Source organism: Rhipicephalus microplus, chromosome 4 (genome assembly GCF_043290135.1).
Source record: "Rhipicephalus microplus isolate Deutch F79 chromosome 4, USDA_Rmic, whole genome shotgun sequence".
In the NCBI taxonomy this organism is placed as follows: domain Eukaryota; kingdom Metazoa; phylum Arthropoda; class Arachnida; order Ixodida; family Ixodidae; genus Rhipicephalus; species Rhipicephalus microplus.
In genome coordinates, this window is record NC_134703.1 from 78,528,828 (window position 1) to 78,551,996 (window position 23,169).

Below are 23,169 nucleotides of genomic sequence, written 5' to 3' on the forward strand. Positions count from 1 at the left end.
TGTATAAAGCTGAGCACCGACAAACTGTATCTTTATTCCTGATGAAGGCCAGACTCTAGGCCGAAACGTCGAAATAAACCACGTTGTGACCGCTCACGGAGGATCTACTAGACTATATGCAACGCTACGGCCACTCAACCACCATGCCTGCCTATATATATATATATATATATATATATATATATATATATATATATATATATCTTCTTGACAGAGTCTCGTTAGTCGCCCCGACGCATGGCAACCAACGAAGACATGAACTCTGTTCTACCCGTCAACAACATGGAACGAAGGAAGACCGCTGAGCTTCCCTCGGCGCACGCGCATCGCGAGACGGTATTAAACCGCGCGCGCCGCGGGGTCGCGCAGGACCGGCGCGAAAGGCCAGCGTAGCGTGTTCAGAAAAAGCGCCGCCGAGTAGAGACTTGGTGAGAGAATGGTGGCGAGGCGAAGTGCATGGCGAGTGCGAAGCGAAACAACTTCGATCTCGCGTCGACCGCGGCGGGGCGCCGCCATCCGCGCGGTGGAGTTTGTGCGCCTGGTGAGCTGGTCGCGGAGATTGTGCGCCTGGTGAGCTGGTCGCGGAGATCGGGCACGCTGGGAGGTTAGGGGGGCCCCTCCTCTGGGGCGAGTAGTGACGGCAATGACGCTGCCCCGGGGCGGCGTAATCGCGGTGTCGTGCGTATTGATCGCCGCCCACGCTCGCACGCCGCGCTGTCTCCTTCCTCCGATAGAAGACGGGAGATTGGAAAAGGGAGAGGAGACAGCATGGGCGCGAAAATGTGCGTTGGCGGGGGTGGGTGGGCGCGCATGCATCGACCACGCGATGGGTCGTTGTCGATTTCAGCGCCGTGGAGCCGCGACGGGCCCAGCCTTCGCAGCAGTTGTGCCGACCGTTCATGCGGTGTACTTGAAATACGAGCTCGACAAACACATATATGAATGGGACAGGTGCACAAGTGTCCCTATGCGCTTGTATTGCAAGTATTGTGGAGGGCCAATCAGCCATTGCGCGACAAATATATGTAGGACTTGTAGGCTGAACGAGTCCCTCTTGCAAGGTCATTGTTGACACAGACTCGGTAGAATGAATCTTCTGCAGCTGAGAGAAAGCCGTGTGGCCAAATCTACATAATCTCTTCTCGCCTTTAAGGTGTCCTTCCAATATATCTTGGACATTGCATAACTTGTCCAACATGCATAAGAAATTATATTTCACGTCGTATGTATTGTTCGGCAGTTCAAGATACACCCTTGTTATTTCTAATTTGAGAAGGAGGTTGCAGTGTCCCTTCTACTTATAAGCAGATTTTTTATCTAGCACATTGTTAGTACAATGCTGATGCATTGGAGCCATCCATGCCTTCTAACAATCCATATCATGCTCCACTCTTTTTTGCCCGTCATCATCAGGTGTGCATTTTGTGGAAATTAACCTTTCGATCGTTGTCAGTGACATTGATTACTCAGAGCAGTGCACGAGAAAAAAGCCAGAAAGTGATGTGCTACTTTACAAGTACGGGTCAACTTAAGAACTAGTGCTACCAAAAGTGTTTCAGCTCTGCAGAATAAAGGAGTATATATGTTCTGGTAGATATTAATAAGCACTGCACATTTAGTGTTTTCTTTTGTGTATATGGCAATATAGGAAGGAGACTAGCCATTGGCATCCTTAGTTTAACTCTCCAGCCACATAGTAAAGGGCTAAAACAAGAAAGTGGTAAATGGCGGGACTGCTCACATATACTTCAAAATGTTCTTATTTAGTCCCTTTGACAGTGAAACCACATAGTTCTGGTAAAGGCTACCCTTTTGTTTGAATGTTCAAAAGTATTGCTCAGCAATTCCAGAAGCGATAGGTCGCACCACTGTGATCACCAGAAGGGCCCTTGCTACTGTGTTCGCAGTGGTGTGCAGAACCCACCATGGTAACTTTATTCGTAGAATGTCATGTTACTAAGCTCAAAGGCACAGGTTCAATGCCCAGCCATGGCAGACCCATTTCAGTGGGAGTAAAATGCAAAGAACATGTGCATGCTTAGATTTAGATGCACATTAAAGGGACCGGCAACTGGCCAGAACGTATGATTAGATCCTAATGGAAATGAAATGATTGTGAAAAATAGTGACAGATTTGAGCATCCATTTCAAATTGTGTGCAGTATTTCGTATTGTCACATGCGCATACGCCTTCAAGTTTGCTTCACATAGAGAAATTCTGATTACAAAGGTTTCATGGTGTTTTTTGTGTTACCATATTGAGGTTAGACACTCTGAATGGTAAGCTTTCTGTTGGTGTAGAGAAAATAGGTTGGCATAAATATTGGATGTCCGTCCCTATAACCCCCCCCCCCCCCTTCTGCACTGTACCTCATAGTTATACTGTGGTTTTGGCACGTAATACCCCAGTAAATATCATGGTGGTGCTAAGTGTTGAAGTAGTGCCTGTGGTTTTGGCACATAATACCCCAGTAAATAACATGGTGGTGCTAAGTGTTGAAGTAGTGCCGATTATTGTGGATTGTGTGTAATCACACGGTCCAAACACTGTAGGCTAGGCCAATCCTTTTCTTTTCCTGAAAGAGCAGGGTGACTGGAAGTACTTATACATGTTGTCATTGCGTGTGTTGTGTAACAAATCTTGCTGCTTGAGGCAGAAACCTCTTGCACTAGAAGTGTGATTAGGAGATTTACTGGTACACACCAATATCATAGTTATAGCAATTCCTGCTAGTAGAAAAACTATTCACAATTGCCCGTCGGTTAGTTGTATTAACTACAAACATACTGCACGCACCACAGTAGTCATCATTACATCAAGTCAAAGGACTGAGCTTTGGTAGTCCTGGTTTGTGTGCTTAATGTGTGCTCATTCCTTCTGTACTACTATACCTGTGGTTAGGACATACAGCTCTCTCAAGCTACAACTGCATCCGTTAATAAGGCTAATGTGTCTTGGCACATAGCTAATGTGTCTAGCTAATGTGACAGCTAATGTGACATAGCTAATGTGACATAGCTAATGTGTCTGGCACAGGCTAATGTGTCTTGGTTTCAATAGCTTTTTCTTTTACCCTTAATAATTTTGTGCTGTTCAGTTTTTCTGTGCATACATTAGTTAATAGGCTTTGAACACATTGTGCTGTGACATTCATTATTGAAATACTAGAATACAATAACAAGCATATGTACTCCTGGAATTAAGGGTGGGAGTTTATGAGAAGCTAACATTATGTGCATTCACAGGATTAAAAAAATTATGGAAAGGTGAATTGAGCAACACTGCACCAATGTAATGTAAGTACACTCGGTCACCTGAAAAATTAGTTCAGTTTGGGAGTTTATCAGAAGGTAACATTATGTGCATTCACAAGATTTTAAAAAATTACAGAAAGGTGAATTGACCAACATTGCACCAATGTAATGTAAGTACACTCTGTCACCTGAAAAATTAGTTCAGTTTGGTGTTGGTACTGCCTGTCAAACATGCCTAAACTGTACAAATCAATAATGCTGAAACTATATAAGAAAAGGAAAGTAGACAACTACCCATTTGTGGCACGAAGACGCGTCTACTTTCTCTTTTTGCGGAGACCCGCAAGGTGGTGGGTCTCCGCAGAACTCCTTTGTATAAATTGTAAAGCTATATAAATTTTCCAAGTGATTGATACATTAGTGCCATGTAGGAAATTTGTTTATTTTCTTATGAACAGCCTTTTCAGTTTGTGGACACACTTGTTTTTAAGAGTTGCTCTCCACTGCCTTTCTTTCAATCCATCACGTACATATGTAACACAGGAGCAAACTGACCGATTGGCTGATCGATTGAGTGATGTATTGTGTGGCTGTCGTTTTACTGTGCAGGGCAGCCATGTTGTCAGCATGCCAGTAGGCAGCCGGCGCACAGCTGGTGAGGGGCACCAGTGGGCTGAACCGGCAGCAGCAGCAGTCACTACGCATGAGGTCCGCAAGGCACGTCGGGCTAATCTGGCAACACTGGGAAGGTGCCACGCAACCCCAAGCATGCGAGGATCGTCGGAAAACAGAGGGAACAATGTGAGGACTAAGCCCGATTTTGCCCTGGACGATATTTAAAATGTTATCTATGGTGAAATTATGTGTTGTCATTACTTGAGAAAGAAATAACCACGGCCAGGCAGTCGATTAAAAATGTTTTCCAGTATGCTTGTAATGCCCAGGCATCAAGAGCCTCGTGATCGAATATGCAGGAAAATCATGCATGATCAAGTTCTTTGCATGCGCTAACTTCATCGCCTAAGGTAAAAGAAAGAAAACAAATCAACTAGACATGAACAGAATTTTATTGATGAGGACAAGAAGTAAAAAAAGAATTAAATGAAATTTAAGCATGCAATAAGCTCTCTAGCTTAGAGAGACAATACAATAACTATTATGCCATAGCCTTTAGTTTTTCTTTATTACAGGGAAGCAAAAATTGCGTACTATCTTGCACCATCAATTGAAGAGTCATTAATCAGGTTGTTTCAAATTCAAATCAGACATAAATGCAGTGAGAATTGTCGCTAGAGTGTTTGTGTTTACTGCGGGTGCTCGAAAAAAACGCACAGTACGGCCTGCCACGTTGCGATGCAGGCAGGAGGCGAGAGCTTTCAAGCGAATTTGAAAGTTGTCGGCGCATTTTGCTAGGAGCGCGCTATTAGTGGGGGAACATTCCACGCAACGCGTCTGTGGGAAGGAGCAGGTAGGTCAAGTCGGTGGTTGTTCTCCATGGCTCTGAGCGTTACTCAAGACAGTTTGTGCATATGTGATATTTTTTATGCATTAGGCAAAATGCCACACAACTGTTGTGTACCACTGTGATTGACAAACATTCTATTAGGTTAAAATACAACAAGCTGCGAAAAGTGGAAACGCAACTGTTAGTTCAGAGGCTGTGAAGAACCAAGGACCTTCTCCCATTCCATCATGAATGCTGATTGCCCTTCTTTTCGCAAGCGCGCGCCCAGAGAATGATGGGATGACGTAGATGACGGAATCGTCCTACATAGACTGTAGTGCTGTGACGTCGATCCTCTATGTAGACAACTGTGCTTTTACGTCGCCAACAGTAGCACGTGACACGGCGAAAATTATTTCACCCGACATGCATAAATTTTTGTAAATTGTTGCTTAAATAGATGAATAAAACTTGGGATAAATAATGAGGCACGCAGAGACAATGTGTACATCTTCATTTTTTTTCTCGTGAAATGCAACGATATGCGGGGCTAATGTGCATGCGTTTCCTATGCGTTTGTGTCCCTGCGGTTGGCGTATTGAGCAGGTGCCAGCCGTGGAAACGAAATTAATGGTCGTGCATGATTGAGCATTCATTATTTTCATCTATTCTACACCGTCTTAGCCACCGTTTCCAAATGAGCTCGCACTGAGGCATCGATCCTGCAGAAACAGGCAGTAGACTACAAAATAATGCTGGTCAGCAAAATAATGCCGCTTGCGTGCTGAGGGGTCGGGCTTGATCATGCACACGTGGCCTCTTGCTCGGATGCCGGAAAAGATAGGGAAGAGATCTGGCTTGTGAAGGCTACACAGGGCAAGCGGCAAGCGTTTCGAGCTTATCTCCTCGCATCCTGGTATCGTGCCACTTCAAAGTACTGGTTTTCTCAGTTCGTAATAAACCGATTGGAAAATTATTCTGGCATAATGCCCTTCTCCGGACACACAACTGCCAGTGTCTAACTAGAATGTGTTATACAGCCTAGTGAGGGGCCCTTCAAGTAGCTGGTCTGAGATTCGAGCTGGCATAGAACTGGCTTTGACTGTTTCTTTGTCTGGATATCTTGCTCATACCTATGATGAGAGCGTAGGGGTACCTTCTTTTGAATAATAAAGGAACTAGGTCAAACCATCTTTCTTGCTGCATATGGTTATCTAAAAAAGAAAAAGATCTGCTTTAGAATACAGGCTGTGACATTATTACGGGATATGGTGTTTTGGGTTAGTTGGAATTTTATCACATTATGGGGGTGTGCCAATGCTGAATTTTTGAACTGAATTGAATACTAATCTAATAGCAATGAAACAAAATTGAATACGAGTTCACACTATTCAAATAGTTTTCAAATAGTAAGGCAACTATTTTCAATGGAGCTCAGCAATTCCACCAAACTTCATTTTAAACAAACCTTGTCCGCCATGCTTTGTCAATGGTTATGGAGCTTGGCTGCTGACCCGAACGTTGAAAGTTCAGTCCCTGCCACGAAGGTTGCATCACAAGATGGCCAATCCACTCCATGCAGCAGGCCGCATCATGTGCCATCAACCAGCAGCCATAGTCTTATATATTTAAGTTGTGTGCTGTTTCCTAAAAGATGTCTTTTGTAGTTTGCAGTCAGTATTCCTATGCATTCTTGCTTTTACACATTAAGTTGTATTCAAAGTTATATGTTGTTTTTAAAATATGTATGCCTTCTTTAATGCACGTCTACTTTGTCTATGAAGACATGCCAGAGTGCTAATAGATTCTTGGTCGCGTGGCACATTGTAAATTACAGATTGTGTAAGGAGGTAGAAACTATATAGATCATTGTTTTATTGACTGTTGCTGTACAGCATTATCTTAGGATCTTTTACTGTGAACAGTGAAAAAAAAAAAAAAGACAGAAGTTTATTCTGTCAGTATCAGGCACGCTGACATAATATAGGACAGAGGTGCATTCTGAGACCTTGTCTTTCGTATTGGCTTACATATTATCTGGAGTGCGTCTTGGACACATGCGTCAGTAAAATGCATAGAACACTTTTGAGAATTTCCACTAAGGGTACAACGAGGGATATGTTCATTACTGCATGCACACTGATTAGATGGAGCTTAATTGCAGGTGGCAGACTGGCACCAGTGGTAGTCACCAGCTTTTGGGCTTTATCCAATCAACACATGCTGAAATGAACAGTCTGCATGGTGGACTTGCACCACAAAGTGACCCCCCCTCTCCCCCCTTGGCAATTGTGTTGATGTGGTGGGGTGCTTTAAGCATGTTAATTTGTTCATTTTTACTTTATTTTTTTTTTCTGCAGGGTTCATATATGGCCATGAGAAAGCTGGATAAACCACGGTTTTCCACTCCACTGAGAAAGAAAAATTTAATGGTGAGAGCATGCTACTTGTTGCACTCTGAAAATCACAAGGATGACAAAGTACAGACAAGTGTACCGCATTCATGAAAAACTTTTCCGTAGTTATGAAGGGAAAAAGGAGGACTTAAAGGAAAGCAGGAGGTTTACCCTTAGGATTACATCTGGTCAGTTGCCTCACACACGTGTAAGAGGGAAAAGAGACAGACAGAAAAGTGAGACAAACATTGAGGGTCATGATCATTTTCGCACTCTATATCTTTTTAACTGTGCCTACTGTCCAAGGCGAACGATGAGGCAGAGAAGGGCAGCAATGTTTGTGTCTTGGAACCTTCTTTCATTCGCACGCAGCCTTGTTTTGTGAGCATACCTTAGGGTTACCTATCAACTAGACTAAACATTTACATTGCTTAGCATTGTTTCCTTGTCTCAATTGACATATGTGTAAAAAACTCAAACTAATTACTTTATTGCACAGCAAGGAACCCAGTCAATAAAACTTTTCTAGTAATATCCGTGAATGGTAGTATCTATCCCCCAGGAAACTGAATTCTTCGCTATGCGAAACAGAGAATTAGCTTGAAGATGTATCCGCCAGTGTCCTCGATTGTCTGCTTTACTATTATTATTACTTTTTTCTCTAGAATAATGAAAGGATAAAGGGACATCACAAAGGGATTTGAAAAATCTTTTTATGGTGCAAGAATAATGAAAATTAGTGCATTAATAAGGAATACTGAAAATCGCACTCAAGAATAATGAAAATTAAAAGTACAACACTTGGTGTTCTGACTTTGTTAAAACTGTTAGGGCACTTGTACTAAAGTTATAGTAATACGTAATGGCAGCCAATATCTTCATTGGTGCTTTGTTATCGAAAAGTTGCCTGCTAGAATAATGAAAATTAAAACCAAGTAACTGGGTGTTTTGACTTCTTTAAAGTGTTAGGACACTTGTTCTAAAGTTACAGTACTATGTAATGGCAGCCAAAATTTTCATTCGTGCTCTTTCAGCAGCGTCAATACTTTAGTGTTGATACCTCAGGCTGCACATTAGTTTATCGTTATTGTGTAGGGCAGGTGCAGGGCGTAATCTTGTGGCAGACCGGCGAAGTGGCCAAGCGGTAGGAGGGCGCACAGTGAGGTGATACAGAGAGTGAGCTTCTGCAAGACTGACTCGTGTTTATTTTGGGCGGTTTTATGGAGGGGGAAGGAGGGTGATTGGTCAGTGAAACATAGGTCACATGACCAGCATGGGGTAGGCCTAGCTCCACCCAGTGCCATGTATGGAAATCTTTAATGCACTGGTGTGCTTACATGACACCAGGTGTCGCACGACACAGCAATGGTCTAGGGAGCATACATCTTGCCAGACGACAATGCCCTGATATTGCGCCATATTGTAGACTGCACTGCGTGTACACATGGTTCCATTTCATCCTCGAGAATACGGCCCAGCTTCAGTGTGACCACGAAGTGGTAGATGCATCAGGCGAGAAATGTGTCTGTCGTTGGCGTCCACCGTCAGTGTCAACACGCTGGACGCCACTCACACCGACCGCTGGACGGTTACATTTCGCGCTTAATGCACCTAAGGGTTCGTGTTGACGCCGATGCTGGACGACGCCACCGATGATTACGTTTTGAGCTTGATGCATTTAACGTGTTGGCTGCGACGCTGGGCACCACTGACGGTTACATTTCATGCTTGAGGCATGTAACGTGTTGACGGTAGCGCTATACACCTTCGACGGTTACGTTTCGAGTTTGAAGCATCTAACATTTTGACGCTGACGCTGGACGATGCCACCGATGGTTACGTTTTGAGCTCTGCATGCAACATCTTCACACCAATGCTGAATGCCACCGGCGGTTACATTTTGCGCTTGATGCATCTAAGGATTAGTGTTGACGCTGACGACGCCACCGAGAGTTACGTCTCGAGCTTTGCATGTAACGTGTTGACGCCGATGCTGGACGCCACCGATGGTTACATATCTTGCTTGATGCACCTAAGGATTAGTGTTGACGCCAACGCTGGACAATGCCACCGCCGGTTTCGTTTCAAGCTTGATGCATGTAACATGTTTACTCCGACGCTGGACACCACAGACAGTTATGTTTCTGATGTACCGAAGGCTTTTGCCTTAATGAGGTTTTAGTCTGAAAAGGGGCCTTTGAAAATACACTGCAAGCCACTAATAATCTTGCAGATCACGAGTAGTTGGGGGAGCAGGGATCGTATGACTGGCTTCAAAATAGTGGCACACAAAAAACTTATGCTTATTTTGGCGGAAGCTGGCAACAGCATGCCGGACTGCCTGCTAATTTTAGCTGAGTTTCTTTAGAACATGTCTCCACTCTGAAAAAAAAAAAAAAGTAGTCATGTAGGCACCCTATAATGGTCTGGAGTGCCTCGATGCCCCCTCCTCCGCTCAGAGTGGAGACATCTGCGTTGTCTGGTACGGCGGCCACCATTATCGCTCCTGCTGTATACTGGTTTCACTCTGGCGGGAAGTTGCTGACTAGCTTAACGCAAATGATCATAGCAGTGAGGAACGCAGCATCCAAGCATGCTAGGCCGAAGAAGGCATGTTAGCCCTACAGCTGGGCGAAGACGCTGCAGGCACTACAATGGCGGAGGGAGGAGTACAAAAGGTGGCAGGATTCTAAGCAGGGGCGCACGCATCGAGGCACCCTACAATAGTCCAAACTTTCAGTGGGGTTTCATGTCTGTCATGAAATGTGCCAAATCTAACTTCTAGGTTGCTTTGCGACTATGTGCAATGGCCAGACTCTGAAATAGTATCAGTGCACCAGCGTGTCAACTCATTGCAACAACACATTGTCAAACTGTCTATAAGATGTATGACAATTGGGCGAGTTGGTACCAATTCCTGACTTTTTTTCTGCGCAACACACACACACGTACCACAAATAGACATCATTGTTCCCTTAGTTGCTATTTCTGGTCCGTGTGTGCGTTGCAATAAAAAAGTAATAAATCTAGTGGATGACCATGTGACATGCTCGTTTGGCTAGATCTCCTCTCCCTTCATGGAGATGGCATGAACTGGCTGGCTGCCAAAAAGATGTGTGCACCGTTATTCTGGAAGAACCGGGAAGTGTCATTGACTATTGCCTGACCACTGAACCCCTTGTGGCTTGCAGACTAATGAAGAAAAGAGGCTGTTGAAACGGCCGAGAGACTCCGGCAGCCTTGGTGGCTTTGACAATGACACCAGCCTCATCACCAGCGGCCGGTGCATACAGCAAGCTCGGCAGAAGCCGAGCCGGCAGTGCAGCAAAAAGGCACGCATTTATGCCACAGGTATGTACATTTTGCTTTTTTTTTTCACCCTGTTTTTATCTGTGCTACTTCTTCGAGTAAATAATTTATATTGGAGAACAAGCAGTGTGGTTTGTTTCATTTGTTTCGAACATAAATATGTGCCACCAGTTGTCAACAGTCAAGATTCAAGGTTGAGACAACTTACTTGTAGACCAACTTTTGAACAATGCCTTAAATATTTCTCAAGTGCTGTTTGGTGATTGTTTTTTAAATGCAGTGCAAGTTCACTTTGTCAAGTGGGCCTAGTGATAACGAAGTGATTTCGCCGATGATATTTATTGCGCCTTTTCCTGGCTTTCTCCTTCACTTCCAGCAGGATTGACTGTGCCCTATGTTTTTCAAACTGTGCACCAGTTTTTTTCACATCTCTTTGTGATGTCCCTTCGTCATTTCAGTGAAACAGTACCTCAAGGGGCTAGAAAAATTCCTTCCTGTTGATGGGAGTTGTGTATAGTACTGGCAATTATTTGCAAAGGTGCAGCACCATCTGCTATCCACTCTCAACATTGTTATATGTGTTAGACATAAATTATAGAAGGCGTCCACTCATCTTCCTTGTTATATAATATGCAATATTGGGTATCAGATTGAATAGGTTTTGATAGTTGTGATTTCGAGAAGACACTGGTGACATTTTAGAAAAATAACTCTTACTGATTAAATAGGGGACTAAATAATAAAGCAGTTTCATGTAGACATTATCATTAAGTGGGCATTGTTATTAATAATATTATCATTATTAATTTGACTGACAATTATGTACGCATGTTAGCAGTAGAGCGTGCAGTGAACTGAGCTACGTCTAACATTTTCTGGCATTTGTTTTGTTTGTTGCATTTCACCAGATGACACCCCAAGTGAAGTGGCAGAGCCAGCGGGTCCTGAGGATGCACTCTTTTCACCCGTCTACCAACTGTTTAATGGTATGTTTGAGTTTTGTGGTGATGAGAACTCGTACAACAGGGAGTGTTACTGGAGACTGGCGTATACACAAGTGTGCTCGTCTTGGTCCCTTTGTCAGGTTCAGCTACTTTCATATGTGTTGCTTCTCATTACCTTCCTCCGAATTTCTGTCACTTTTGGATGTGTTTCATGCCTCTGACTGATATGACCAGCACTTCAAATTGTTGAGGCTGAGTTCTATCTTACCAGCACTGTTTCCAATTTGTGATATGTTCCAAATAACTGTGAAAAATAATTCAATACAGTGAATGAGCCTATTGCACAATAATTTCAGCACAGGTTGACAGTCGATTCTTTCGAATAAAAGTGCTCAGTGTAGTAAAGTGACATTATTCTGTAGTAAAAGGTATTCAGGCAGCCATGTTGCACTAAACTCAGTATAAGGTTGACCAGGCACACGGGGCCAAACTGGCTTTCTTTACTTTAGCACACTGCTGCTTTTTTTTTGGCTTTCCAGAGGCAACCACAGACACGAAGCTGGGCTTCCAAAGTCTCGCAGTCGACCCTTGCCCGAATTCCGATGATGAGGAGCCACTGCCTGTGGACGGTAAGTCCTTCACGAGTGCCAGCCGCGCACAGCTGTATGTCGAGTGAAAGCAAATGCTGAGATGCGTCAGAAATGGGTTTTGCATGGAATTCGGTGCATTAGTGTTGCCCTCTATACTTCAAAGAAAGAAACAGTTCAATCTGTCGGTTTTCCAGAGCTGCAGTCATGCGACTTAGATCAGCTCGTCGACCTCAAGTCCGACGTAAGTGTTGAGTGTCCATATGTGGAGCAAGCACCCGGAGTCTACAGTGCCGAGTGTGCCACAGCCGAAGAGGCCAAGGTAGCTGAGGACTGGGACACCTTTGACCCGTAAGTCTCCCCCCACCTTCTTTTTATTCTTTTTTTTTCTTGCATCATTATCAACGTTAGCTTGCCTATGCCCACCACAAAGCAAAGGTCTCTTTCGTGTTTCTCCAATCAAACCAGTTCTGTGAGTGTGTAGCGGCCACATTATCACCGCAAACTTCTTTATCTCACCTGCCCACCTAACTTTCTGTCTCCCCCTCACACCAGCCTGTTACTCAAAACGACCAGTGGTCAACTTCTCACTGCATGCCCTGTGGCTTGAGATTTGCGGCAGCTGTCTAAATGTTAAAAGAATGAATGCACTTTGGCTGTCAGTATGCTTTATTAATGAATACTCACGAGCTGGTTTTGATTGCAGTACTCTGTAAACTTCAATGCCTTATTGAATCGAGTTTCTTTAGTATGACTTCTATACTTAAAAACCCAGTGAACTGAAACTTATCATTGTATTGTCATGAATGAAGTGTTATGAAACCTAATCATCAGTGTATAGTACAAAAACACCATTAGCATTTGCTATAGGAAAAATTAGGCTGTATATGCTAGCTACTGGCATTTATTAACAGTTATTTATCTTGTCTTCGACCAGCACTTCTTTGAAACCTTCATGCATTGAAGGTAAATCAATAAATACATTAAATAACCACCATTGCATGCGTTTTATCTAGATATGGTAGTCTTACCATAAAGAGGAAGGGACTTTCTAAAATTCATGCCTGCCACGACGTAGTGTCTGCTTTCTTAAGAGAATAAGATTTGTGTTCATGTGGTTGAACACTTGAGTCACAAGGTGGCTTTCCCACTTCAGTTGCTCACACTGACAGCCCCAGTAACCCTGCCACCTACATGCAGAAGTTTGTGGAACTAATTTAGTAATTGATTTTTTCCCCCCTAGCTATTACTTTATCAAGCACCTGCCTCCACTGACACCTGAAATGCGTGCCCGCTGCCCTGCATTGCCTCTGAGGACACGGAGTAGCCCAGAGTTTTCGCTTGTTCTGGATCTGGTGAGAGGGGTTCTTCCTGCTCTGGTAGTGTATGTGTGCTCATGGGAGTGTAGTTATACTGGTATCGTGTGCACACTTTAGTAGTTTTTGACGCTAAAGTCTATAACAGCACATTACATTGTTGTACTTATCGCCAATGTTCATTCTTAGGAGGCTATTATTTTTGTCAAGTTGTTCAGTGTGACGCGTTGCTTACAGGGACAAAAATTTCTCGAAAATACTGTGAAATTCTGTCACCTGCCCGAAACGGCATCAAAATTGAAGATGTTGGCAACAAATCTTTTTTTTTACCAGAAAAAAAAAAAAAATGGAGTGCACGCGAATTTGTTCAAAAGTTTTCTGGCTTTCGTTGGTGGCATGGTGCATTACCATGATGACTCACAAGCACAAGAAGCGTAAAGCAATTCGATTACACAGTGGGAAGCATGACACAGAAGCAGCTCTAATGATGAGCCCACGCTAACGCTATGGTTCTGAGCAACAAAGCGATATATCAAAGGTCTTACTTTCGTTGGCACCACCTCCTTCAAACTGCAAATACAGATTTCAAAGGCCATGCTTTTGTTTGTGAAGACTTCAAGATCGTCAGTGTGCGATCATTAGGTCAGTGTGGGATCATTATGTGGGCTAAAAAAAAAGCAAATTCATAAATATAAAAAAGCAAAAAGGCCAAAATTCAGGCCCACGTGCTTATAATTGAGGCTGCGTAGTGAAATCGGATTTGATTCAAGCAGACCAATGTTACCTGGATACGGTATACGAACAGGGTGCAGGGTGGGGGAGGGCGATTTTCCAGCACGGCACAGAAATGCGTCACAAGGCACTCAATCAGAATTTCGTGGTCGTTGCCAATTACGTGACAAATCTGTGTACTCGAATTGAGTGCGGTGCAGCTGGCCACATTCTGCATGTACCACTAGCACATGCACAATGTTCAGGATGTGTCTAACAATTAGTATTTAACTAATACAGGTAATAGACGAGGAACTTGCAAATTCACGCAAGAAATCAATTGGTAGCTCACACTTCTGCCACTCTTAGTGGTGCTTCAGTATCCCTACAGTGGAACAGTGTCCTTAATTTCTAAGTAGACCATTCTGTGCAACTAACTTCAGTAGTTTTTGTGATCGAAAATTATGGTCTTCTGAAGCGCACTTATGCCGACATGTATTTGTGGGAGTCAGTCAGTTCACTCTGTGCCTGTCAGCAAATGCTAATACTTATTACTGTGGCATCTAAGTGACACACGGAATTAGTTTATACATCAGTTGTTCTTTGAGAAATTTACTGTCGTTATGCCACCACAGTAACTTGATGAAAAGAAATTAAGGCAGCCTTGCACTAGGTGTGCCAGACTTGTAGTAAGTGTGGAGCTGGGTAGCATTCTTTGTTTCTCTTTGGTTCTCTCTTTCTCTTCTCCTCTCTTTCTCTTTTTTCCTGTTTCCATTCTTTTTTCTTTATTTCTTCCTCTCTCTTTATCTATTTGTTTCTCTTTCTTGATTTCTATTTTGATCTCTATTTTTGTCCTTTCTCTCTATTCCTCGCTTCCTTCTTCATTCTTTTTCTATTTTTATATGTGGTTTTGCCTGCGTTACGCCAAGCAGCAGCACACAACTGTCCAGGCCTCTAAAGTGCTCCGCTCTTAGCAGCATCGAGGTGCTCGAAGAACAAGAAGAAAAATACCTCATTGGCACGAGTGCGTGCTAAATATTTCTACTGGTGGCTAGGCTACTCGTGGTTCTGCCTGCGTTGCATGAAGCTACGACGGCATATGATGACAGCATACTACAGCTCGGGCCCCTAAGTTGTTCTGCACTTAAAGGAAAAGCAACGTTCTCCTTCGCGACAATGGCATCGCAAATGGCACGGAATGTCTTGAAATCCGCAATATAAACCATCGATGGAAGGCTATCGATGCCCTATGCGCGTGGTAGGGAAAGAGTCAATGAGTAAATGTTCAAAAATTGAAACAAAAAAATACAAAATTTCGCACAGCCAAATTTTGTATTTTTATGGAAACAACTGCATCAGTGACGTTAATCTTTCCCTTTTGTTTTTTACCTTTGTTCCTTTTGACAGGATGAAACCTTGGTGCATTGCAGTTTGGTGGAACTGGAAGATGCAACATTCACCTTTCCAGTCACCTTCCAAGACGTAGAATACAAGGTTGAGACGTTGTTTCCACCTCTTCCATTTAATGCTGTGCACCGTTCTAAAGATGAGCCTCTCGTGCAACAACGATGTGTTACCTTCCCTACAGGTTTACGTTCGAACGCGCCCTTTCTTCCGTGAGTTCTTGGAGCGGGTGTCCAAGATATTCGAAGTCATCCTCTTCACGGCTTCCAAGAAGGTCTACGCAGATAAGCTTCTGAATCTCCTGGATCCTCAAAGGAAGCTCATCAGGTAAGTCCATCTTTTTTCAATGTACCCTCGAACCTCATTATAACAAAGTTGCACCTTACACAAAAATCATCATCATCAGCCTGGCTACGTCCACTGCAGGACAAAGGCCTCTCCCATGTTCCGCCAGTTAACCCGGTCCTGTGCTTGCAGCTGCCAATTTATACCCGCAAACTTCTTAATTTCATCTGCCCACCTAACCTTCTGTCTCCCCCTAACCCGCTTTCCTTCTCTGGGAATCCAGTTAATTACTCTTAATGACCAGCGGTTATCCTGTCTACGCGCTACATGCCCGGCCCATGTCCATTTCCTCTTCTTTATTTCAACTATGATATCCTTAACCCCCGTTTGTCCCCTAATCCACTCCGCTCTCTTCTTGTCTCTCAAGGTTACACCTACCATTTTTCTTTCCATTGCTCGCTGCGTCGTCCTCAATTTAAGCTGAACCCTCTTTGTGAGTCTCCAGGTTTCTGCTCCGTAGCTAAGTACCGGCAAGATACAGCTGTTATATACCTTCCTCTTAAGGGATAATGGCAATCTACCTGTCATAATTTGAGAGTGCTTGCCGAATGTGCTCCACCCCATTCTTATTCTTCTAGTTACTTCAATCTCGTGGTTAGGCTCTGCGGTTATTACCTGCCCTAAGTAGACATAGTCTTTTACAACTTCAAGTGCACTATTACCTATCTCGAAGCGCTGTTCCTTTCCGAGGTTGTTGTACATTACTTTCGTTTTCTGCAGATTAATTTTAAGACCCACCTTTCTGCTCTCCCTGTGTAACTCCGTAATCATGAGTTGAAATTCGTCCCCTGAGTTACTCAGCAATGCAATGTCATCGGCGAAGCGCAGGTTACTAAGGTATTCTCCATTAACTCTTATCCCTAACTGTTCCCATTCTAGGCTTCTGAAAACCTCCTGTAAGCACGCGGTAAATAGCATTGGGGAGATTGTGTCCCCCTGCCTTACACCCTTCTTGATTGGTATTCTGTTGCTTTCTTTATGAAGCACTATGGTAGCAGTTGATCCCCTGTAGATTTCTTCCAGAATGTTTATATATACTTCATCTACGCCCTGATTCCGCAGTGTCTGCATGACGGCTGATATTTCTACTGAATCAAACGCCTTCTCGTAATCTATGAAGGCTATGTATAGTGGTTGGTTATACTCTGAGCATTTCTCTATTACCTGATTGATAGTATGAATGTGGTCAATTGTTGAGTAGCCTGTTCGAAATCCTGCTTGTTCCTTTGGTTGATTGAATTCTAATGTTTTCTTTACTCTGTTAGCAATTACCTTTGTAAATAGCTTGTACACTACAGAGAGCAAGCTGATCGGCCTGTAATTCTTCAAGTCCTTGTCATCTCCTTTCTTATGTATTAAGATGATGTTAGCGTTCTTCCAAGACTCTGGTACCCTTCCCGTCAGGAGACACCACGTAAACAGGGTGGCTAGTTTTTCTAAGACAATCTGTCCTCCATCTTTCAGCAGATCTGATGTTACCTGATCCTCACCAGCAGCTTTGCCTCTTTGCATGCTCTCCAAAGCTTTTCTGACTTCTTCTATCATTACTGGTGGGGTGTCGTCTGGGTTACTGCTAGTTCTTATAGTATTAAGGTCGTGGTTGTCTCGGCTACTGTACAGATCTCTGTAAAACTCCTCCGCTATTTTAACTATCCTATCCATATTGGTAGTTATTTTGCCTTCTTTGTCCCTTAGTGCATACATCCTACTTTTGCCTATCCCAAGTTTCCTCTTCACTGCTTTGAAGCTTCCTCCGTTTTTCAGAGCGTGTTCAATTCTCTCCATGTTATACCTTCTTACATCGCATACTTTACGTCTATTAATCAACTTCGAAAGCTCTGCCAGTTCTATTGCGTCTGTTGTACTTGACACTTTCATGGTTTGACGCTTCTTAATTAGGTTCTTCGTTTCCTGGGAAAGCTTGCCAGTGTCCTGTCTAACTACCCTGCCTCCAACTTCCACTGCACACTCCATAATGATACTCGTCAGATTATCGTTCATTGTATCTACGCTAAGGTTGGTTTTCTCACTAAGAGCCGAGTACCTGTTCTGCAGCGACACTCTGAATTCCTGTACTTTCCCTTACACACACAAAAAAAAAAAATATTTTTTTTTTACACAAAAATAAGTTTGTTATATTCAAAAATTCGTTATAAAGGATTATTCCTAATACTATATCTATTGCAAGACTATTTTTCGTTATATCAAGGTTTGAGTGTATACACATTTTTCCACATCAAGTAATAGTCATAAACTTCGCAGATCTTGCCCTGGCAGATCTCTTTAACACATAAAAGAGCATTATTTTTGTTGCAAATGTCACTGTCACCATTTTGAGAGAGATGGAGGGATGAGTGAAAATACCTAGATTAGTCATCGCCTACCTATTCGTGTCCATTGTGGGAAACAACTGATAATGTCTTGGTAGTTAGTTTCATTTGTAGTGAATACTGAATTAACAAGTTAAGACTCAATGGGCACCATTCCTGTGTACTTGCTCCTGCTTCATCCATGTTTATCTGTGCTGCTTCTTCAAACGTTAAGACCATACCAAAGTCTTTGTTTTGTATTAACAAAGTTTGCAACAAATCAGTAGTTGAGACTAAACAATGCAACGCTTGATCGCACTAAGACTACTACAGTTGACCTTCATACTACAATCAGCTCACTTACATTCTCATATCGTTATTCGAGATTCCTTTTTTGCATTTGTGAGTGTGCCCAGTAGTGGCTACCAAATCATGAGGAGAGGGTTGCGCTTCAACTCCAGGCAGTCCCATCTATCGCACAAGGTGCAGTGTCGTGTTAATTAACACTGTGCTATTCCCCGCACACTGCTTGGATTGGCAAAGTACTGTGACGGTGTGGTGTGGTGGCACTTTTTCGATGATGTGCTATGGCTGTCTGTCTAGGTTCCGGCTGTTCAGGGAGCACTGTGTCTGTGTCAGTGGCAATTACATCAAGGATCTGACCATTCTGGGCCGAGACCTTGCTAAGACTATCATCATCGACAACTCGCCGCAGGCATTCGGCTACCAGGTAAGTCGGGTGTACATACTAAGTTAGATTGGAGTACTATGTGCAGAAAAAGAGCGGTGCATCTGTTTCAAATTCTTCTTGAAGCAGAGTATGTTTGCACGTGTGTGTGTCTCATATTAAAGTTGTTATGGTTTAACTTGTCTTGATGTGTTCATATTTATATGTGAAAGCATATAAATATGTACTTAAATATGTAATATTCTACTTTTAAGTTCAAGGTCGATTGGAGGCAGTAGTCTCTTTCTTGCTCTATATTTGTAAGCAATTTGCAAAAGAGCATGCGCTGCATCCTCCTTGCACACTACGACACACTGACGTGGTGTCGCTCCACCTGGTTTGAATTAATTTTCTGTGCATGTGATGAGGCTTTATGTTATGCTAAAATTTTTATTCGTACGCTTTATTTGTGGTAACTACGTATGTGTACACAACTTGTTTATGCCAGTTTCGTGGCTGACGAGAGCAAGATACCATGCTCATTGGATTAGCTTAGCCTTTTCCAGAGTCAGTATGACTTGAGACTTAACCTCAATTAGCTGTGTGCGACTGTAATCGATCACTTTGGTGAAGACAGTGTATAATCAACGGGTCGTTTGACGTGTCGCATTTCAGAACCAATATTTCTTTTTTCTTGAAATGAATACAACCAAAAACTAATTGTGCACAGATTTGGAGCCTATGATTTCATTATTTTTATGTCAAAATGGGACATATATGACTGCAGCTTAATTAAATACTTAATTATATGCTAACTACAGTGTACTGGAACTCTCACAAAAAAAAGACATTTATTGCTGGAACGTTCTCATTAATGAGAAAGTTTCTTTTTTGCAATGTAATACTCAGTGCCTCAAAAATATGCCTTGTGAATTTGACAAGTTCGCAGACGTTACCTCATAATTTGTGCTTGAAGGGAATATATACAGTATGTCTCAAGTAGCATGCACCATGCACCATTTAAAAAGAGAGGAACATTGTTATGCTAAGCACAATTCATGCATATTGTTTCCAGTATACTGTAGTAGCCACTACTAATGTTCTCGTTAATGAGGTTTACACGGTCGGAAGTGCTGGGCCATTTGCGCCATGCTATGCCAATCCACTCCTGCTGCACCATCCTGCTCCGAAACACATTATCGTGCCGAAACTGCTTCAAAACGAACATTGGTGCATTTGTGTTCTGCCCTCATACACGACTTGTCTTGGCAATGCGGCACTACTATCATTCCTGATGTGCCTTGCAGTTTTTTCAGATTTTGCAGGTTTTCTTTATTAACCTAAAAAAGCATGCAATTGGTAAGTTACTGAAAATAGGGTAATTAAGTGTAATTTGAACGTACCTACATGTGTCTCATTGACATATTAATGATTAGGTGAATATTTGTCAATTTAGTAATTAGGCTTAATAAAGCAGACCCTAACAAAATGTAGTGGCTGCTACGGTATAGACCCTTTCACTGTTTATAAACACAGTCGCTTGATGACTTCCGGTTTCATCCGTCAATGTGCCAGAATAGTATAGGTGGGCGAGAAAAGCGTTAGAAAATAGCCTGCTGATTTTGTACACTTTCCTTCCATCATTTGGCAAAATATATTCAAGAAGAGATCGCCTTGAACATCACGCACGTTTTCTTTACCTGAAAAACTAAGAGACTTTCCTTACTATTGAAAACAACGACCTTCCAGTTTCCACGTTACGAGTTGGTTGATGAAATGACCGAAAGTTTTTTGGGGCGCAACGCTTACAGTGTTGAAACAGTCTATGTTGGGAACAATATTCACTAGGTGTGCTTTCCATAACGACGTTCCTCTTTTTCTTAATCATAGCTGCATGACATTTGAGGCAATCTTTATATTTCTCCCCTGTTCTCAGTCCGATATACGCTACAGTGACTAGCAGAGATTTTAAGCTGTGTCACAGGAGGCTAAACTGCAACACAGTGTGTTTTCATCTGCCTGTGGCAAAAAAAAAGTTGTTGTTTTTTAGTGAGCTCTCTGACAGCACCAAACATCTGTTGAAATTTCTGCTTTCAGTGTGTAGTCTTCATTGTTACTTGAACCATGGAGAGAGAAGAAGTCATTCGCAAGCTTTCTTTTTAACAGTGGTGCACTAGAATGCACGGCGCTGTTTTGCTCCGTGCACAAATAGTTGTTTTTTATTGGGGTCGGTGGGGGAAACGAAAAATAATTGTGCTTTGCACAAAACACCGCCATGAACTACTAGTGCTTAAGCTCATACTCTTCTTTGATAGACTGCACTTTTACGTGCTATGAGCAAGGGTACAACAGATTTCAGACGCTGACAGGAACTACCGCTGAATGAGCATTCTAAACAAATCGCACCGTATTTTCTGCGTGCTGCAGCTGGAGAATGGCATCCCCATTGAGTCGTGGTTCATGGACAGAAATGACAGGGAACTCCTGAAGCTTCTGCCGTTTCTCGAGAGTTTGGTGTCAATGGTGAGTCTAAACTGGGTTGTCGTGCCAACTGGGATTGTTGAAGTGTGGTGAAGGGGTGTTCGTGCAGTTAGCACAGATGCCGTAATACTCAATTACGAAGGAAGGGTTTCTTTTCTAATAGTGATTCCTTAAAGCTCAGCTCGCAGTGGCACGCTCGATGTGAAATCTTAATCTAAGGATGACCAGAGTCCCGAACTTTTGCTTGGTAGTGTACTTACGTCCCACCTGTATAAAATAAATGAACGAATCTCATCCACTTATTCCTCTTAATATACCAATCAACAATAGCATATGTTGTAGACCGATTACTCCGGCACTTTTTCAAAAGTGTCTCTCACCATCGCCACCTCTGCCAATGCATTTTCTACTCACAGAGAGATGACGTGAGACCCCACATCTGCAACAAGTACCATCTTGCAAGCTTCCTTCCGCCTGACTAAAGAGAAAGCAGGGCCACGAGACGTCAACACAGATAACAGCCCATACCACCAGAAGGACAACCGGACAGGAAAGCATCATTAGAAAGGAAGCCTGTATATATGTGGTCTGAGCCCATCTCCTTTTTGAATATTTTCTTTTTCGGCACCTAACCGATCGATTGCATCACTGCATCTCGGCATACACATACCGCTTTCGCGAAAAACTTCACCATTGGATGTTCATTCATAGTCCTGTCTGAGGAGCTGAGTGTGCTTGTGATGCGTGCCTGTAAAAAAGCCGAGCCAGGGTTTTTTTTTTTTTTTTTTTTTTTTTTTTTTTTTTTTTTGCATGACTAGAAACACACAGTCCCTTTCTTATGAATTACGTTGTTTTTAGATATTACCTCGCGGAGGGCCTCTGGCATAGTGGAGACATAACAGCACAGGGGCAGACTGCATGAATTGGAAGGTATATCCGAGAATGTTTGCTGCATCTGTGGCGACACCTTGTCACACGTGCAACAAATTATTCGTCGCTAGAAACATTTTTGTTTCGCATGATGCTTGCTTACTACACAATTCCAAAAATATATTGTACAAGCGCATTCGCAATGTTTCTGACACCTCTATGCTGGCAAATAAATGTATTAGTTATCTTCTGAAAGTTTGTGACAGACATCTGCAAGTCTGGTAGCTCTTGTTCAGTGATTCTTGAACTGTTGTGCTGTACAAAGCAAAATCGATTGGCAGCTCGCATATGATGCCAGATTAGGTGCACGGATTCACCAAGTCATGTACAAGCCAGTGGCGAAGGGTCAAAACATTCGGAAACAAGTGCATTATGGAAGAATACTAGCTTAGAGGGCTGATTGTTAGTCAAAACAAAACGTGAGCATTCAGGTTATACTGTTAAATTTCTAGACGAGATATTCATGCTCTCAGGCTTTGTGCATAAACGCGTGTGCAGCAGATGGTTGCTGCCATACTCATACACAGCCTCAAAAGGTTAACATTGGTGAAGTCTAAGTTAGCTTTTCATCATTTGTCTATGTGATCATGTTTTAGTCTACTAACATAGCCAAGGTCAAGGAGAGCGTGTTGCCCGTTTGAAAATACATAATCTCGCATGATGCCCACGGAGCTGCTGCACACACGTGTTCCATCCATTACTTTGTGGTCAGTCTCTGCTGTTAAGTCTTTTGTGTGCCAGAACCCTCGACTGAGAGTCCACATATTTTATGCTATTTTATGCTTTGTGTTAGTATATCTTGTGAGCGGAAGCTTCATAACTGCTCCATATATATATAGTACTAGGCCATTGTTGTTTTCAGCTGCAAGTATTTTTGTTGGTTTCTGTGCAATAGCATCTGCAGGAAGACGTTTGATGTAAAAAATATGTGCTGGAAAAGTGGGGGAGGGAAAATGCGGATGAATTTTACGCTCAATTAGACTCTTTAATATTCTTTTATTGATGCGATATACAGATTCAATAGAGCTTTTTAATCTGATTGCATCACAAAATTGAGGATATGGGAGTTTT

General features: G+C 42.8%; 1 protein-coding gene across 1 annotated transcript in view; it reads left to right on the forward strand.

Moving 5' to 3' along the window:
- LOC119172158 (CTD small phosphatase-like protein 2-B) overlaps positions 1–21,975 on the forward strand; it is a 49,081-nt gene extending 27,106 nt beyond the window's left edge. The window contains exons 2-13 of the mRNA XM_037423176.2: positions 3,865–4,056; positions 7,060–7,131; positions 10,287–10,446; positions 11,313–11,390; positions 11,888–11,977; positions 12,133–12,286; positions 13,179–13,290; positions 15,370–15,456; positions 15,551–15,693; positions 18,624–18,750; positions 21,115–21,210; positions 21,585–21,975. Of these exons, the coding sequence (XP_037279073.2) occupies positions 3,883–4,056; positions 7,060–7,131; positions 10,287–10,446; positions 11,313–11,390; positions 11,888–11,977; positions 12,133–12,286; positions 13,179–13,290; positions 15,370–15,456; positions 15,551–15,693; positions 18,624–18,750; positions 21,115–21,210; positions 21,585–21,650 (1,359 nt within the window). The 5' untranslated portion in view covers positions 3,865–3,882 and the 3' untranslated portion in view covers positions 21,651–21,975. The remainder of the gene's footprint in view (positions 1–3,864; positions 4,057–7,059; positions 7,132–10,286; positions 10,447–11,312; positions 11,391–11,887; positions 11,978–12,132; positions 12,287–13,178; positions 13,291–15,369; positions 15,457–15,550; positions 15,694–18,623; positions 18,751–21,114; positions 21,211–21,584) is intronic.
- The last annotated feature ends 1,194 nt before the right edge of the window (positions 21,976–23,169 follow it).